This window comes from Pogona vitticeps, chromosome 4 (genome assembly GCF_051106095.1).
Source record: "Pogona vitticeps strain Pit_001003342236 chromosome 4, PviZW2.1, whole genome shotgun sequence".
Lineage (NCBI taxonomy): Eukaryota > Metazoa > Chordata > Lepidosauria > Squamata > Agamidae > Pogona > Pogona vitticeps.
Genome location: NC_135786.1, coordinates 140,426,422 through 140,445,519, shown reverse-complemented (window position 1 = coordinate 140,445,519; position 19,098 = coordinate 140,426,422). Strand labels below are relative to the sequence as shown.

General features: G+C 39.3%; 1 protein-coding gene across 1 annotated transcript in view; it reads right to left on the bottom strand.

Annotated features, from left to right (window-relative positions):
• Nucleotides 1-2,745: 2,745 nt before the first annotated feature.
• Nucleotides 2,746-19,098, bottom strand: part of ANKS6 (ankyrin repeat and sterile alpha motif domain containing 6) — a 31,276-nt gene continuing 14,923 nt past the window's right edge. Inside the window, exons 10-16 of the mRNA XM_072998475.2 lie at nt 17,594-17,759; nt 14,379-14,548; nt 13,292-13,481; nt 11,463-11,530; nt 8,989-9,105; nt 8,244-8,337; nt 2,746-3,333 (exon numbers count right to left, since the gene is read on the bottom strand). Coding sequence (XP_072854576.2) covers nt 3,284-3,333; nt 8,244-8,337; nt 8,989-9,105; nt 11,463-11,530; nt 13,292-13,481; nt 14,379-14,548; nt 17,594-17,759 — 855 coding nt within the window. The 3' untranslated portion in view covers nt 2,746-3,283. The remainder of the gene's footprint in view (nt 3,334-8,243; nt 8,338-8,988; nt 9,106-11,462; nt 11,531-13,291; nt 13,482-14,378; nt 14,549-17,593; nt 17,760-19,098) is intronic.

Sequence of the window (19,098 nt, the reverse complement as noted above, 5' to 3'; positions counted from 1 at the left end):
GCCCTGTATTTAGCTGTGATTCTATCTTGGTAGGGCTTTTTGCATATAATTTTAGGTCATCTATGTATAGCAGATGATTGATATTTCCTGCTTGACATGAAATATGTAGCCCAATCCAGTTTCATTTAAAATTATTTACATGGGGACTAGTGGGATGCTAAATAGTAACAGTGACAGAAAATCTCCTTGAATTATTCTTCTTTTAATGTAAATGTCATTGATTTCTTCACCATAAGCCAGTAAAACTGTTTTCAAGTTTTCCACATTTTTCTTGAGAAATTCTAAATATTTTTACTAATCCCAAATATGTTAGGCAGGTGTTAATCCAGCTGTGTGGCAGTGGATGAGATGCCTTTTTATAATCTATCCACACCATGTTAAGATTTATTTTTCATCTTTTGATTTTATTAGTACCGTCTTGTCAATTAGCAGCTGATTTTTTCTGCCTGTTGACTTTTAAAAGTCCATCAGTCCAAGAAGTTATTAAGTAACAACGTACCCCAAGTTGAAAATCTGATATTTAATGGACAATGCAACCCATCTAAATTTCCTGGCCAACTGTGCCCATAACCATCTGGATTGATCTTCAGTTTATTGGTACTCATTTAGGATATTTTTCAGTCCAAAACCAGTACTGAACAAGATGGATTAATGACATTTTATTCCAAATCACCAGACCGTCTCCTAACTGTTTCATTTAGAGAGGTCAAAACTGTGTGGAAGAAAAAGCAAAATTTCAGCATCTTGCAGTATAAACACAATGGAGCAGGCAACAGCTTCCAGCAACATTTCCCAAAAGTGTTTAGGCAGAAATGGGACTGCCAAAGAAAAGTGCCTCCACCCTCCATTAGTCAAACAGTACAAAAGGATAGCATAGTCGACTAAGTGGTGCAGCCAGGATCAGACTTTGGGGCTTGCACAGCAGAATGAGGAAAAGCACCTACAAATACAGCAAGACTGGCTTCTTGAAATTTGACATAAGTGAAATAATTCACATTGCCATTTTAAAGGGGAGGGAGATGAGAGAGATAATACCACCAGGTCTGCCAGAATCTAAAATTACCTAATGGCATCATTGATCAAAGTCTACTGAAAGGAACAGCACTGAGAACTTTTCACCTGAACAGCTCCTTTTCTCAATTAGACAAGAGGAAGGAGGGAAAATACAAAACACATTCTTAGACCTCCATCTATCGTGGAAAACCTGTAGCAGTAGCTCTGCACAGTAACTGCAATGTGTAAAAACTGCTTGCTGTGCATGGAGAGCCAAAACATGTGCTCAGGCACTTCTGTATTTATGAGTTGCCATCATGGAGAAGAGTTTCCAATGGCAGATATAATATTGTCATTGGCCCAGGGGAATAACCATTTTATAGTGGAAAGAAACCATGGAGAAGAACATATAAACAGAATATTGTTTAGGCAGTGATCCCTCACCTCGGGCAATACTTGCTAAAGCTGATGGGAACTGGAGTCGGACTGCAGCACGCTTTTGCATCTAAAGGGTCACATTTTCCCCATCCATGCTATAAGGAACAATTTCCCTTAGGCTATCATGTATGTGTCTACAAAATACATACTCCTGCCTCTATCGTACTGGACTTGTAAATACGATATTGTGTTTTAGGAGTAGGACAAAAAAAAATCTTTCCGTATAAGTTATTTCAAATAATGAGAAACAAATAATGGAGCCTCGCCTTGATGTTGAATATGTTTGTAAAATAAACATTAGAAGTTATAAGGCACCCTCAAATCAATATTCATTTGTTCTGTCTGTTCTGTCAGCCTGGCCAAGCCCTTTCCTTCTCAAATGCTTTGAAACTGGTCCACCCACCCAATATCACTGGTTGTAATTAATCCAGATAAAAACTATATCATCCTGTTACAGTGGACCCTCTACTTACGGAATTAATCCGTATTGGAACGGTGGCTGCAGGTCGAAAAGTCTGTATTGACCTACAATGCATTGAAAACCAATTAATCCCATAACCAGCCGTTTTTGTTCCATTTTGGGTTTTTTTCTGGTCTGTAAGTCGATTTTCTGGCTGCAAGTCAAACCTAAATTTTGCAGCCAGAGAAGTCTGTAACTCGAAAAGTCTGTCAGTCGAGCCACCTGTAAGTTGATGGTCCAATATACACTGAGTTCTAAAGAGCTACTCAGATTTGTACTTGTTACTTGCAGTACAAATGTTTCCAATTTTTTAACTGAGTGCTAGTCTTAGGCTGCCATTCCAAACATATATACACAGAAGTAAGTCCAGTTCAAGGAGAATAGTGTGCTACTATCCTATTGTTTATTGGACATCTGCATGGCTGACCTTCCTGGGCCCTTTGCTGCTTATTTCTTTTGACTGTCACATACAACTCTATTATTTTCTCTTTCGGTATTAAGACCTCATGCTTCTTCCTGCCAAAGTATTAGTGTCAAAACTGTGCTATAAAATGTATCATTTAACTTTTTTTTCTGGCTTCAACAGATCTGTTGGCAAAACAACTTCTGGCGCATAGTACCTTTTACTGAGTTTATAATATTAAGATAATTATTATGCCTTTCCTCCAGGAACACTATAAAAACCTGTTAGCCGCTCAGCTGCACTTCTCCCTGTAGAGTACTTTGTTTCCAAAGTTTGTCTTGTGAATAATGTATATACAGTTCTGTATGCTCAAACCTTAACTTCCCATGCATGAATATAAAAAGTAGTTACAAATTAGAAGTTTTCTTAAGGTAGAAAAATCTAGTTCAAATATGTATCAATACAAATTGTATTTGCTGTTTAATAAACAAAATGCCTCAGGCACAGTTCAATAAAATAACAATGCATTCAGTGCACTCATCTATGAAAATGACTGCAGTTCTTTTAAAAAATGAATTTCTATATTTGTTCTATTATCATAATATTGATAACCAATTCAGAAGTTACTATAGGCTGACTTCAATACAGATATTTTGTTGATGCTTTTTCTTATCTTATACAACAGTTGTATAAGATTTTCATTTCTGTGAAATAATCCATTCATCTTCTTGCGTTACAGTTTGTGCTTGATGATCTTCCACCACCTATCAACTATCAAGTCATTAAATTTTAATTAATTTCTGCTTTTTGATCAGCTTCATTAAAGCCAAATTGACAATACAGAATGGAACCTATAATGTTGTTAATACAGCTATTTTTCTGCACATTCTGTAATGAAAAGCTCTTATAAATGTCCATTTGATACTTTTTTCTTCAAGACAGCTGGATTCCAGCAACTGTGCTCCAGATTTCAAAGCAGAGGTCCATGGCTACCTCTTCGTGGGAGAAGGTTCTTGTGGCCTTACCCAGCTTCGGGGTGCTACAAACAGAAAAGCATTTACCATTATTTGTTTTGTCATATTACACTTGAAACAGTAAGATTTAAACTGACCTTTTACTTTGCTAACAAATGTGCCAAATAAGATAATGCCTGATCATATAATGTTTTATCTAATGTAATAGCAAAGGAAAAAATAATTATCCTTAGTTTTTCATTCACTCTGTAGTAAGTTTAATTGCAGTGAAAGAACAGCTGTCTGCAGCTCCAGTGTATAAGCACAGCGTTACCACAGTTACTGCCTTTTCTTATTCACAACGGGTGACAGAGAAGAGTGAAGTAATGCTTGATTTACAGCACAGGCCAGACACTACAAAACAGTATCCCTCCATAACAGTATTCCAGCAGTAAGGCACAACCATTCATTTAAAAACCCCAGTCAGGCATCTGGTATTCTTAACTCAAGAAAATACCATGTCTGAAAATGATCCTGCCTGTCAGCATACTCAGAACAAAGTCCAACTGAATTGACTGACTTGCATTCCTAATATATCCTCTTGCCCAGAAGTAAGATTCATTGATTTGAACAAGATTTATGGCTAAGTTCATAGGTGCAGAATTGAAGGACAAATTACGGGACCTCTTGGAAATAAGCCCTGTTAAAACTGAATGGGGCCCATTTCAGAGTATGCAGACACTGATTTGTTCTATCTAAATAACAAAAAGTAAGAAAGAAGTAGAGGTGCAGAGTAGCCTTGGATTCCTCTGGCCACTGAATATTCCAGATAAATTCTCTCTGTCTGTTGCTGATCTATCAATTTCTCTTTGTGTGGTTTCTCTCAGAGTGCCCCTCATTCCACTTTCTCCTCTTTCAGTGGCCCCTCTCTGTCTTTATGTCCTTCTTCTCCCTGAAGTCCCAACATACCATCTTGCCCAGAGGCAAACCCCATTAATCACAATGAGACTCACTGGCAAGAAGTTTGTGCAACTGCTATGAAGTAACACAATAAGCACCTGTAGCCAAAGTTTACAAAGTTGTTCCTACATAACATTAGGATCTTCTAGACAACAGGATGGATCACACTCAATTTTTTTAAAAAAATGTACCACAAATCACTTCCTTTTCAGGAAGCATTGGCAGGCATTTGAAAAACAACTATCAAAGTTGTCGTGAAGCATGAAAAAAATGGCAGTAAAAAGAGATCATGTGGGGGGGGTGGTGTTTAAAAACCCTGAAATTAGAACTTTAAGAATACTTGTCCAACCTTCAAATTTGGCTGAGAGGAAGCTCATACTGTCTACAACATTCTGCAAGTAGGATCTTTAATTCCAGAAGCTGCTTAAAGGTTATAACCATTTGTTTGGACTGCCCCTTCCTATCAGTAAGGGCTTACAGAACGCTGTTTCGACTGGCCGTGTAATATCTTGTTGTTGTTGTTGTTTAGTCGTTTACTTGTGTCCTACTCCTCGTGACCCCATGGACCAGAGCACGCCAGGCCCTCCTGACTTCCACTGCCTCCCAGAGTTGGGTCAAATTCATGTTGGTAGCTTCAATGACACTGTCCAACCATCTCAACCTCTGTCGTCCCCTTCTTCTCTTGCCTTCGCACTTTCCTAGCATCAGGGGCTTTTCCAGGGAGTCTTCTCATGAGATGGCCAAAGTATCGGAGCCTCAGCTTCAGGATCTGTCCTTCCAGTGAGCACTCAGGGTTGATTTACTTTAGAATGGATAGGTTTGTTCTCCTTGCATTCCAGGGGACTCTCAAGAGCCTCTTCCAGCACCACAATTCAAAAGCATCAATTCTTCGGTAGTCAGTTTTCTTTATGGTCCGGCTCTCACTTCCATACATCACTATAGGAAAAACCATAGCTTTGATTATGCGGACTTTTGTTGGCATGGTGATGTCTCTGCTTTTTAAGATGCTGTTGAGGTTTGTCATCACTTTTCTCCCAAGAAGCAGGCGTCCTTTAATTTCGTGGCTGTTGTCACCATCTGCAGTGGTCATGGAGCCCAAGAAAGTAAAATCTGCCACTGCCTCCATATCTTCCCCTTCTGTTTGCCAGGAGCTGATGGGATCGGTGGCCATGATCTTAGTTTTTTTGCTGTTGAGCTTCAGATCATTTTTTGCACTCTCCTCTTTCACCCTCATTAAGAGGTTCTTTAATTCCTCCTCACTTTCTGCCATCAGAGTGGTATCCTCTGCATATCGAAGGTGGTTGATATTTCTTCTGGCAATCTTAATTCCGGCTTGGGATTCTTCCAGTCCTGCCTTTCACATGATGTATTCTGCATATAAGTTAAATAAGCCAGGGGACAATATACAGCCTTGTCATACTCCTTTCCCAATTTTGAACCAATCAGTTGTTCCATATCCAGTTCTAACTCTTGCTTCCTGTCCCACATATAGATTTCTCAGGAGACAGATAAGGTGGTCAGGCACTCCCATTTCTTTAAGAACTTGCCATAGTTTGTTGTGGTCCACACAGTCAAAGGCTTTTGCATAGTCAATGAAGCAGAAGTAGATGTTTTTCTGGAATTCTATGGCTTTCTCCATAATCCAACGCATGTTAGCAATTTGGTCTCTAGTTCCTCTGCCCCTTCAAAATCCAGCTTGTATTTCTGGGAGTTCTCAGTCCACATACTGTTGAAGCCTACCTTGGAGGATTTTGAGCAGAACCTTGCTAGCATGTGAAATGAGTGCAATTGTACGGTAGTTGGAGCATTCTTTGGCACTGCCCTTCTTTGGGATTGGGATGTAGACTGATCTTTTCCAGTCCTCTGGCCACTGCTGAGTTTTCCAAACTTGCTGGCATATTGAATGTAGCACCTTAACAGCATCATCTTTTAAGAATTTAAATAGTTCAACTGGAATGCCATCGCCTCTACTGGCCTTGTTGTTAGCCATGCTTTCTAAGGCCCACTTGACCTCACTCTCCAGGATGTCTGGCTCAAGGTCAGCAGCTACACTATCTGGGTTGTCCGGGATATCCAAATCTTTCTGGTATAATTCCTCTGTGTATTTTTGCCATCTCTTCGTGATGTCTTCTGCTTCTGTTAGGTCCCTCCCATTTTTGTCCTTTATCATGTCCATCTCTGCACAAAATGTTCCCTTAATATCTCCAATTTCTTGAACAGATTTCTGGTTTTTCCCTTTCTATTATTTTCCTCTATTTCTTTGCATTGTTCATTTAAGAAGGCCCTCTTGTCTCTTCTTGCTATTCTTTGGAAGTCTGCATTCAATTTTCTGTAACTTTCCCTTTCTCCCTTGCATTTGGTTTGCCTTCTCTTCTCTACTATTTGTAAGGCCTCGTTGGACAGCCACTTTGCTTTCTTGCATTTCCTTTTCTTTGGGATGGTTTTTGTTGCTGCCTCCTGTACAATGTTACGAGCCTCTATCCAAAGTTCTTCAGGCACTCTGTCCACCAAATCTAGTTCCTTAAATCTGTTCTTCACTTCCACTGTGTATTCTTAAGGGATTTGGTATATATTATACCTGACTAGCCCAGTGGTTTTTCCTACTTGCAGTTTAAGCTTGAATTTTGCTATGAGAAGCTGATGATCAGAGCCATAATCAGCTCTAGGTTGTTGGAAAAGAGTGTTTGTGATTACCAGCTTGTTCTTTTGACAAAACTCTATTAGCCTTTGCCCTGCTTCATTTTGAACTCCAAGGTAAACTTCCCTGTTGTTCCTTTTATCTCTTGACTCCCTACTTTAGCATTCCCATCCCCTATAATGACATCTTTCTTTGGTGTCAGTTCTAGAAGGTGTTGTAAGTCTTCATAGAATTTGTCAATTTCAGCCTCTTCAGCATTGGTGGTTGGTGCATAAACTTGGATTACTGTGATGTTGAAAGATCTGCCTTGGATTTGTATTGAAATCATTCTATCATTTTTGAGCTTTTCCCACTCTTTTGTTGACTTTGAGGGCTCCTCCATTTCTTCTACGGGCTTCTTGCCCACAATAGTAGATATGGTACAGTGGTGCCTCGCTTTACGATTCCCCCGCATTATAACGAATCCGCTTAATGGCGATCTTTTTGCGATCGCAATTGCGATCGCAAAATTATGGTCTAAATAGGGGAATTTCGCTTTGCGATGATCAGTTCCCTGCTTCGGGAACAGATTCTTTGCAAAATGACATTTTTAGAACAGCTGATTGGCGGTTTCAAAATGGCCACCGGGTAATTAAAATGGCTCCCCACTGTGTTTAGAGACGGATTTCTTGCTATACAGGCGGCGAAAATGGCCACCGTATGGAGGATCTTCGCTGAACTGTGAGTTTTTACCCCACTGGAACGCATTGAACAGGTTTCAATGTGTTTCAATGGGGTTTTCTTTCGCTTTACGATGTTTTCGCTTAACGGCAATTTTCCTGGAATGGATTATTGTCATTAAGCGAGGCACTACTGTAATTTTCTGAATTGAATTCACTGACACTCAGGATGTCAATGTTTATTCTTGCCATCTCTTGTTTGAACACATCCAGCTTCCCAAGGTTCATAGTTCTTACATTCCAGGTTCCTATGCAGTATTTTTCTTTGCAGCATCGGACTTTCGTTTCACTTCCAGGCACGTCCACAGCTGAGCGCCCTTTCGGCTTCGGCCCAACCACTTCATTAGCTCTGGAGCTACTTGTCCTCTGCTCTTCCTCAGTAGCATGTTGGACGCCTTCCAACCTAAGGGTCCCATCTTCCAGCGTCATATCTTTTAGCCTTTTGTTTCTGTTCATGGGGTATTCTTGGCAAAGATACTGGAGTGGCATTGCCAGTTCCTACTCCAGGTGGATTCTGTTTGGTCAGAACTCTCCACTATGACATGTCCATCTTGGGTGTCCCTGCACGGCATAACCCGTAGCTTCTCTGAGTTACTCAAGCTCCTTTGCCACGACAAGGCCGCAATCCATGAAGGGGATCACAGATGCAGTGTACCTCTAATAACTGATCTATACTTACATTGAGGTTTTCTAGGCCTAGTGTTGCTAACACTGCTTTCAAAGGAAGAATGGAAGTTGTGTATAGTCTCTTGTAAAATTTTTCTCTCTCGGCCCTGTTGAGAATCAATGTTAAAATAAGAAAACAATTAGAGAGTTAAGATCTGAATACATTAATATGACCAGAAGTGAAAAATAAACTTTTGTGTATGCTTTCAGGAATATATCTTGGTGCACAGTGATGCCAAGAAAGAGAGATCAACATATCTTTATTGATGCCAATGGAATAAGTATGTTTACTTTTGTGCTTTACTTACACACACACACACACACACACACACACACACACACACATGCCAGATGCTTTAAAAAGTCTCAGAAAAACTGCATTATGAAGTGCAACTAAAAATAATTGTATTTGCCATACAGAAGTTGCTCAAAATAGCAAAGTTATGGGTGAATCCACAGAAAAGAGAGAAAACTGCTCACTGGCACCAAAGGCATTAAATCAGCTTTCCAAGAGGTCTGGCCAACCCACTCTAACTTGCTAATTTTTGACAAAGGTAATTATCATCCTTAGGGACATGATCCAGTCTAAAAGAGCTAAACTGCTTAGTATCCCAGGAAAGTGGAGAAATACCCAAACCATTCTGATATTATCAGAGTACACCCACTCCCTACCCCATAGAGGATGGGAAAATGTCTAAAAACAAAGAGGAAAAAAACAAGGAAAGCTTGTTTCTAAAGTATACAATGTTTTGGAATACCTTTCCTGCATTCAGTTCAGAAATAGCGGCCAGAATTTGTTGCCTAGAACCATCAGTTTTTATGCCCAATTCCTTTAAATCACCATCTGTGAGAGTAAGAAAAGCTTCCATATCCACCTGGGAAATAGAAACCCAGAAACGTATTAGTTTCTCATCTAAGTTACATGGAGTCAGAAGAATAAAAGAAAGGGAGCATATGCACATTCCCCTCGCCTTTGGCTCTATCAAGTGTTAAAACCCTCATAAGGCTACGTACATCTTTTGTTCTATTTTAGAGTCTGTTACTCCAACTAGTTTCTCATCTGTATAAACTGAGTACAGTACCTAAAGAATCTGATTCTAAGATTGTCCTTGCTATGAATTCAGTATGTGGCCCCATGCAATACTCTATCAGTCCTTCAATATCTGAACTACAGAGATATTAGTTTTTGTTCCTTGCAGGATTGTTGTAGAGAAGTCAGTATATAATATATGAGAAATGTTTTTAACTCTCTAAAGCAAGGAGAGATATTATGGTAGCTTGGGGTGTGTATTAATTTTCTGATCCAGAATCCTCTGGGAGTTGCACAAACCATCCAAAATGACCAAAGAGGCTGGGACAATTTTAGAATTCTAGCTTTCCCCTAGATATTGTGATTAGCTGCTGACAGCAGCCCCTGTGATGCTGTTGGATTAAAAAAAAACCCAGACAATTTAACAGACAAAACGTAAAAGGTTAACTGAAAGAGGGAAATACAAAGGATATAAAATTGTTTCCCCTCTTTCATTAATACAAATCACTCATGTTTTAGACATTCTCTTTTGGGAATCTGTGAAATAACACACACAAAAGAAAGCCTTTTGCATGTTTTTCCTGATCCCACATAAAAAAACACAGAGGTCCCCTCACTAGTGGCAGTTCACCTCTTCCCTAAGGAATTTTTTTTGGAGGGGGTTCCAGTGGAATTGGGGGGGCATAGGCTGTGAAGAGTGTTTCGGCAGGCTGCATGTGGCCACTGAATGCACTTAGCCCCTTCTGCTCTAAAATATATTTGATCCACGTTCCAAGCCCTTGGAATCCTAAACTTGCTTAATCATATGCGTCAATATGTTTCTCCTTTTTGTTTTTTGTAACCAGAAACTTGAAAGTTAGGGAAATATATTAAAAAGTACTATTAACAGAGTGTTTAAATTACACATTTTAACTCTTTGCACCAGGCAATAGTTAGTATTTTTGGATAGTTTCCAAAATTTGCATTAGAGAAGATAATTCTAGCATCTTAACCAACAAAATAACAGAGAAAAATATGTTTCTAAGGGAATTTAAAAGGTTTGTGTTACAGTAGGATATGCTAAATTAAACATGAAACTGTTATTCTATCTGAGCTCAAAAGCACAAAGAAATACTGTATATGCCCAAAGCATTTGCTCTTATACTTTAGGATCACTGACCTGGAAAAAACTCTCAATATATTCTGCCTTTTTGGCCTTGAAGTATCACTTACATTTGAGTGCATGGCTGTAATTTTCACTGTAAACTCTGAAAATCACTGATCCTGGGGAGGGGGGGGGAATCTTGTCCTCACTATGTGTGGCATTTCCAGACAACAGTAGAACTAAACATGCTAGGAGCTTTTGTTTTGTTTTGGCTTTTACAAATACTGGGGAAGCAATAAGCTATCAAAGAGGTTGATAGTAAATGTTACTAACACATCAGCTGGACAAGTGGGAAGGCATTCAACCTACTCCTGGGGCATATAACACATTAGACACTAATGCATTTTGAAAGGGACGTGACTAATACCAGCTTTCTAAAGCGCCAGAACGTCCTGGTTCGAGCTCCACACAAGCCTAATTCTCATGTACGTATGGAACCGCTTGAGATCACAAATAACAATCACCACACAAAGAGCAGTTTCTCTAATTTACTGCTTGTGAGGAGAAACATGACCAGTCAGGGCCAACACAAGCCATATGTTTTTCATTAATATCTTAAATAAAGGCCAAATCTGACTAAAACACAGAAGACTGTATTTGATTATCCCACTGAGTTAAATGAAGCAATTACCACAAGTGTTAAGTGCCAGTGGGACAACACCCTCCCTCCTGCAGCCCCTACCCTAATGGCCTAAAACCTGCTACAGGGGCTGGAGCATATTCACTGGTGTTTGTGAAGGCTGCGAGGGAAGGGGGACAAAAGCCCTTAAACTACAGCAAGCATCGTGTGGGAAACTATTCCATTAGTTTGACCAGGAGGAAGATATGTATATGCAAAAATATTATCTGTATTGGCTCTCTACATCACCATTTTTTAAATGATGGTGTGTTGCTTTTTTTAAGTTTCTTTCTGAAAAGCTAGTTAATAGAATTTGATATCATGAAATCTGAGAAGCAAAGCATGATCTAATGATTGCACATAATCCAGGTTTTAGCCACATCTCTGCTTCCAGAAACTGACCAAAAAAGTATGGGGAAAAAATTAAACAAAATCTCACCTCCTGCTCTTCAAAAATAGGTTGATACTTCTCAAGTGAGAGCTTTTTAAGAATGCCTGTGAGTTCATCTGTAAACAGTATAAAATGAACAATTTTGAACCTTTTGATTTATGATTGCCAAGAACATTTTGAACTAGTTTTGCAAAGAGATCATAACAGTTATGCCAACCACTGACTTCTCCGTAGGTCTATCTTTTCAGGGCATCCCTTAGCTATCACATTAACTCTGAAAATGTTGAAACGTGCACATAAAAACCAGCTGTGCAGTGTAAAATAAATGTTATATTATGCCTGTCTTTTTATCTGTCATGTATATGAATGCAGTATTTACAGAAAAGAAACTATGCTGGCAGGAGGTTTCAAAGGAACTAAGGATTACTGGGTTCCCCAGCTTAACACTCCTGAACTCCCTAGATTATACTTGCATTTGAAAGCGGCAATAGTATGGCCATTGTTAAGAGCCAGTGTTCCTCCAAACATGTATCAGCTATTATCTTTCTGGGCAACAAAAGATGGAAGAACAGAGACAAATCATAGAGCAGTTCCCTGGTTCCTATCACGACTCCAGCAGTGGTGGGCCCTTAACACCACCTTAAGAAAGATACAAGTGCAGAAAAAATATAAGCTATGCCGCTAGAAGGACAAGTCTTCTGGCCAACCTACACACCCCTACCACCTCTTCTGGGTTTGAAAAATGAGTTCCCAGCAAAGTGAATTCATCATCCCATCCACGCTGAAGAGGCTAACATTTGAAGAATGGAGCCTCTTCTAGAAAGAAGTACAGACAGCTTCTAGAAAAAAAACTGAAACAATCCCTGTACAGGCTTTGCTAGCCTACATAAAGCATCAGCTGTATCTTAGCCAGTAGGGCCCACTAGGAATTGGCCAGACTCCTGATTCCTGTTTAGACAAATCTCTGATTTGACTCTCTGCTTGATTGCTTTCACTTCCCCTAAGTGCCCAAGCTCAGAATAAAAAAAAAAAATAGTTATCTTCCTTCTGTCTATATTTCTACCAAACTAGAAATATGCAGAGCAACTGACTTCTATTTGGTCCTTCTCATAATCAGTCAAAATGAAATACTATGTTATATCATGGATTATTTGAAGAATTCTGATATGTTACCATAACTACATCCCATGAATTGTCAGATAATGTGATCTAGCTGTGCTGGACTGTCTGACTTCAGATTGTGTGACTGCATGCAAGCTACTATTAATTAATCACTTGCATACTCAGCATTACTCCAGATGTGAGAAGAAATGTTCTCTTGCAGTGTGACAATCGCCCCACGTCACTCCTGTCACTCATATTCAGGATCTCATTTGCATGAGCCTATGAGAGGAGTGGAGGGGCGGAGTCAGAGGATATAAGAAGGTTTGGCAGAGAGAGATAGAGGTTGCAGAGAAGAGAGATAGAATTTGCAGTGAGAGAGATACATAGTCAGGGAGATAGTGAGAAAATATACTAATAGAGATAAGCTGGTCAAGGTTAATAGGCAGAGCAGGTGGTGATTGAGTATGTGGAAAGATATATGATATTTTAATGATTTGATTGTATGCACTGAATAAAGAACATCTGTGATTCTGATTTAATTTAATACACTTCAATAAATAAGTTCTGTTGGCAGTAACCAGACAAGTGTCTGACTAAAGTCTTTACATTGTGGATAATTTGTTTGGTGAAACAATCAGGAGGCCACCTGGTAAGCGTTGCATGCAGTTTTATAGAAATATTCAAATAGACAGATCATAGTGCAAAGCGCTACAGTCCAGGCACACCTGCGCAGCCTCTGACCATGATGACTGCAGAAAGTTTGGACTACTCACCTTCATCCGTCAGAGTACCACTGCTGGAGCCACCACTGCTCTTGCCTTGCCTGTGAGAGGAGGACAGAGAGGACTCCGCACTTTGAACCTTGGGGGACAGCGATGGTGATGGTGAGGGAGTAAGAGTTGGGGATGTGCTTTTAGAAGTAGAAGAATTCTCAGAGGGAGGCTTTTTATTCATTTCCAGCTTCTAATGCAATATAAATACAAGTATGTTCCCATTACTGAAATGTACCACATGACTGATCTTTTCAGAAATAATACTTGTAGGAAGTACTGAACTTGAGCAAATCTTGGATATTTTTATCACCTTATGTAAGAATGTGTGTGTGTTCTGTGTTGCCAAGTCAGAACCGACTTACAACAACCCCAACAGGGTTTTCAAGGTAAGTGAAGCATTTAAGGAATAGTTTTACCAGTTCCACTCCCCCAGTGCGTTTCCTTGGCTGAGCAAGGATTCAGACCCTGTTCTCCAGAATCCTAGTCCATCACTCGATCCACTACAGAACCCTGGGAATATTTATGTAAGAATACTCAGAGAGGTAATTAGTATTTCTGCTGATGAAACATTTTTGGCAACTGGCTTTATTGAACGAGTACTAGGGTGATTCACACGGCTAAGATATAAAGACATTTGGTTGCAAACCTTTTTTAAAAAAGCTTTCTGCATTCAAGATGAGAGGTTGTGTTCTATAACACAGTATGTTTACTGCAATAATGGGAATTGATCCTTTCCATCCCAGCTTCCTTTAAGGACAAATGCCAGAAACACCAATTCAATTACTTTAAATAGGTCACGGAGTTTGAATTTGAAGTTTGAATTTTAAATATGTTAAGGAGTTTGCCTATATATTGAGGGAAACACAAATATGTACCAATATGTTTTGTATTTTTATGTACAAAATTGTTTTACAAACACATAATTTCTTATAATGAGCATTCTGAACTCATTGACAAACTATACCACCATATATGCTGTTTTAAACTTTGCTGAAAAGGTGCAGCAAAGATCTCTGCAAAGGATTTACGTATCTCTGTGTTGTATAAAGTATATTACTCTTGCTGATAATAAAACTAACATTCAAACCTTTAGAAGGTGCCCATTCCCAATAGTCTGTGAACTTTCCATATCAGGAGGAGAAAGCAAGGGAGCTGAATCTATGGGTGTTTGTGGTTGGCTTGGTTTTTGTTCTGGTATTCCAGCAGCTTTTTTCCTTTGAGCAGCAATTTGAGACAAAACACTGTCTGCACTGCCACCTGGAAAACAAATCACATACAAAGATCAACGTTCATTTTTTTCTAAATTAAAAATAAATCTAACCATATTTCAGAATTTCTCATTAAAATAAAAAGCAGCTGTTAAATTGAGATAAAGCAGGAGTGAGAACTGGTGGAAAAAACATCAACAATTTACTAAATGCATATGACACGAGATTACTGGCAGAAAAGATAAATGATTTTTAAAGATTAGAGACTACTGGGTGAAGAAGAAAGTACACAAGCAGGGTTACAGTTGAATAGTAAAAGAAAAAAGTGACCATGGAAGATTTACAGAATACTGACAACAAAAAAGTCAAAATTATTATAGATTTTCTATATCTTGGTTCAATCATCAGTCAAACTGGATACTGCAGCCAAGAAATTAGAAGAAGGCTGAGACTTGGATGGGCAGCTACAAAGGACTAGAGAAGTTCCTCAACTCTTAAGGATACATTGTTGGAGGCCAAAGCCAGTCTTGTCTATATCACAGTATTCCCAATTATGATCTGCAGAGGTGAAAACTGGACAATAAAATGCTGATATAGAAAAAATGTAATTCATTCAAAATGTGGTGTTGGAAGAGAGTTTTACAGATACTGTGACCTACCAAAAAGACACATAAATAGTTTCTCAAATCAAGTTTGAATTCTCATAAGAAGCTAAAATGGATGAACTGTGGCCATCATACTTTAGATATATCACCCAAAAATAAGACTCACTTGAGAAGACAGTAATTCTAGGACAACCAGAAGGTACTAGGAAAGACAAATATAGTGCATATTTATTTTTGGCACCGAAACACTGAAATACACTGACTGCTGTATTTCTTTGCCTTTCTGGTGTCACTACGTACTTCCAGATTTGAAGCCTATCCAAAAGCAAAAGGTTCCCAGGCTGCAAGATGGGAGAACCACCTTTGACAACAACCCCAAAAGCTGTTGGACAGCCACAGGCTTTCTTGTTCGGCATCTTTCTCGCTCCATATTCCACCAGCAGCTGGTGGCATGAGGAGGTGGTGCACACCTCACCCCCAAATTTGTTACAATCACGTGCAAAGAAAGAGTAATGTATGCCTGGAGAAACTGAAGGACTTGGAAAACATAACATTTGAAATACATCTGAACTTTCTATGTAGACTTGGCAGAGCATGGGAAGATTAACTTTTATTCCTGGAACAGATTGTTCCACGCTTACCTCTTTCCTGTTCCTACAAGGAAGGAGCTGGCTCAAAGAATTTGATCTAGAAGAGTTTATATCTTGAACTCTATCATTTGTTTATTGTTGCTGTGTATCAGAGTACGTACCTAACAAATGGCTGTGCCTATAAGTTAGTGTGCCTCCTGGCCTGAGCTTATGCAGATTAGGACAGCAAGTCAGGGAGGATGTTTATCATCAAAAGATCTTTGTGACAAAATATGCTTGTTCTCCCAGTAATCAAAGTGGATTAAGGCCAATTAAGGAATGGCCATTGTGGCAATCTCCTCTGAAGCCCTCATCCCCCCCCCCCACTGGCCTTCAGGAGGTTCTCGCCCTTCTTCTTTCTTCGCTGCCACCAGGTATTACTGCCTTAATACCATTTAATCATGGAGACATGGGTGCTTTTGAAATTTAAGTCATTTATTAGATCAGGGAAGTTAACATCTGATTAATATTCAATAGGTAAATCACAGGTTGCTAATCACTTATATTTGACTCAGTTCTGCTTCAGCTTTAAAACTCCATTAACACTCTGTTCCATTCAGCGTTCTTACAGGTCTCTAATTCACTACCAGATCACTTTTAAGTTTCACACTGTCTCTCACTACCAGAATCTCCCTCTGGGACGCCATACACCAGCCTTTATATCCAGCCCCCTCCCCCCTTGGCTCCACCTTCCGTCCTCTCATTGGCTCCTACTCCACTATTCTGCTGTGACGGACAGGTGAGGGTAGGGGTGTTCGCTACAGCCATCAATAGTACTTTTAAAGAGAACTGTGAAATCTGGCTCTCTGAACCTTTGTGAAGGAAGTGTTTCCATGCCAGGCTGTCTTGCTGAGTCATGGGGAGATTTCTGGTGATCTTATGACAATCTCTCTGTTTAGGTAAACAATGATAGGGTAGCTCTGAATTTCTTATATTATTGGGGTTGCTGTTGGTATCCTGCACACTTGTATCCACACTTGTTTGAATTTGGAACGGTTTCACTATCTTTGCAATGTCCTTTTATTTTCTTATTTTTACTTTTCTTTTGAAGCAACTTACAAATCCTTTCTAGCCATGTCTGAAAGATGAAGAAATACATGGGGGGGGGGGAGGGGGTATACTTCTGCTGGTTCTGACTCCTGATCTAGCTATTGAATAGATGACTTGATGTCATGGGAAGCGGGGAATAACCACTGGAAAACCCATTGCCAAAGAGGTTGAGGGTGTGGTAAAATGGTGGCAGCATACCAAAGTAATAAAGTGATTTAGAGATATTTTTAACATAGTTCCCACCATGGGATTATCGTGTTCTGTCATAGTACGCTACCTAAATTTGCAGAAGGAAGACTTCCATGTTTTCAAACCAAGTCATTAACAATACTTATAGCATAGATTAGGAGTGGATAAAAGATAGTTGAGATTTACTTGTTCATTCTAAGTTGATCTGTAGTGAATCATCAAAGGGTTCCAACTTGCAACAGCTGAACAATACCTATAATAAACAGTCTTCTCCCCTGACCATACCAAATGCTGAAAGCCAGAAGACCTTAGGGTTGGGGTGGGGAAATAGGAATACATGTGTATGTAAAAGTTCAAACTTAGGTACTGAAAATAACTTTCAGAGGAAGGTGTATCTCAAAAGTTTTATATCTCTGATCTTGACTTTGTATCTGTCTCTAGATGATGGACCCAAGGGCTCCATTGAAAAGCAAAGCAGGGCCCTCATGTCCATCCATCCCCACAGCAAATTTTGCCTGAGAAGTTAAATGAAATTTAAATATTATTCTTAGCATGCATGTACATGTGTGTGTGTGAGTGTATATATAAAGGAAACTCCCCACCCCTTCTCTCTCAAAGTACCTGATTTATTATGCATTTCTCCACCATGCCGGTTCACTCCCGCTATGTTGTTAGATCCACCAGAAGAGTGGGGGGAATGGTTGAAGTTGCTTGCATTGGAGGGAGTAGGAGGTCTTCTTGCAAATGCTGACAACTTAATGGGTCTAGTATTTCTGGTTAAGGATCCCTGGAAGAAGAAACAGATGTGCATTGACTTTTGGACCAATATTTGCAAAATTTGGCTATCAGTGCCAAGCTTTGACTATTAGTACTTCTCTTCCATGAAATTTAGAGGACAAATTTGGTGAACCATAACAAGAGGCAGGAGCTGCAAAGAGTTAAAAATCAAAGTCAATTCATGTATTATTTAAATTTATGACCTAATCTCAGGAAAAGCTCTGAGAGGCAGAGTAGAATAGATGTTACAGCCAGATCGCCAATTCAAATCATAATTGGACAGTAATCACAAGTACTACCTCCAGACAGTTAACAAAAATATTGACCTCCCTTTCCAAAAGAATTCTCAAACTGACTTGCATTTTTGGTGCATGGCCATTTTCACAGTGAGACCAAAGCATTAAAGTATGAGACAAAAATGACAGTGGGCACTGAAAACACCTGGAGACCACCAGTTGTTAGAGGAAACACCTGTTACCATGGCACAGCTCTGGCATTTGTGGCCCAGTCAATCAGAGCCTGATCCCAGCAAGCGTAGGTTTACACCTGGGCAGGAGGCATGACATGCTGAGCAAAGTAAGCTTGCATGGGTGTTATTCAACTAACACCATCGCCAGTAGCATTTCCCAACTATCATTTTACTACATTTATCAGAATAAAATGATATAATCCTTATCCTGCTGGCCGGGGAAGGTAAGATTTAGATGTGATAAATAAATCAAGATTTTAAAAAAAAACACATGGTGGCAACGGCGGGATTTTTGTTTATGACTGTGTACAATCTTCAATTTCTCTTAGTCTATAAACTCTGTGTGAACTGAAGGCTCATATACTTTCTTAATAGGAAAGAAAGAATGAATTCTGTCTCCCTACTTTCTTTTAATCTCTTGTCTTTTGACACTAGCATAAGACAACAGTGCAATTTTAAACATGTCTACCCAGAAACAAACCAAGTTGGATTCAGTGGGACTCCCGAGTAAATATGTACATGGTTGCAGCCTGCTGTGTTACACTACATTTAATCAATTAAAAGCATAATTTTTTGTTTTAGAAACTCTGGAACAAATTTTGAAATTATCCATTCATTTAAAGGAGAACAATATGTCTAAAAAAATCCAGAATCATTAATTATTAAAGATAAAAATTAAACAGCAGCCAGTTTCCTGTTGGGTGATTCCACCTGCATGACAGGAATGGTGTCTTTCTTAGTGGCAGATTGCTATTGATTAACTGCTTACTTTTTATTTTGGATGTGTGCAACTCACAACACAATGACACAAAGTTGCATGTACCCTGACCTTAAAAAAGAAAGTATTTAATCAGCAGCTATCTGCGACTGACAATGATGT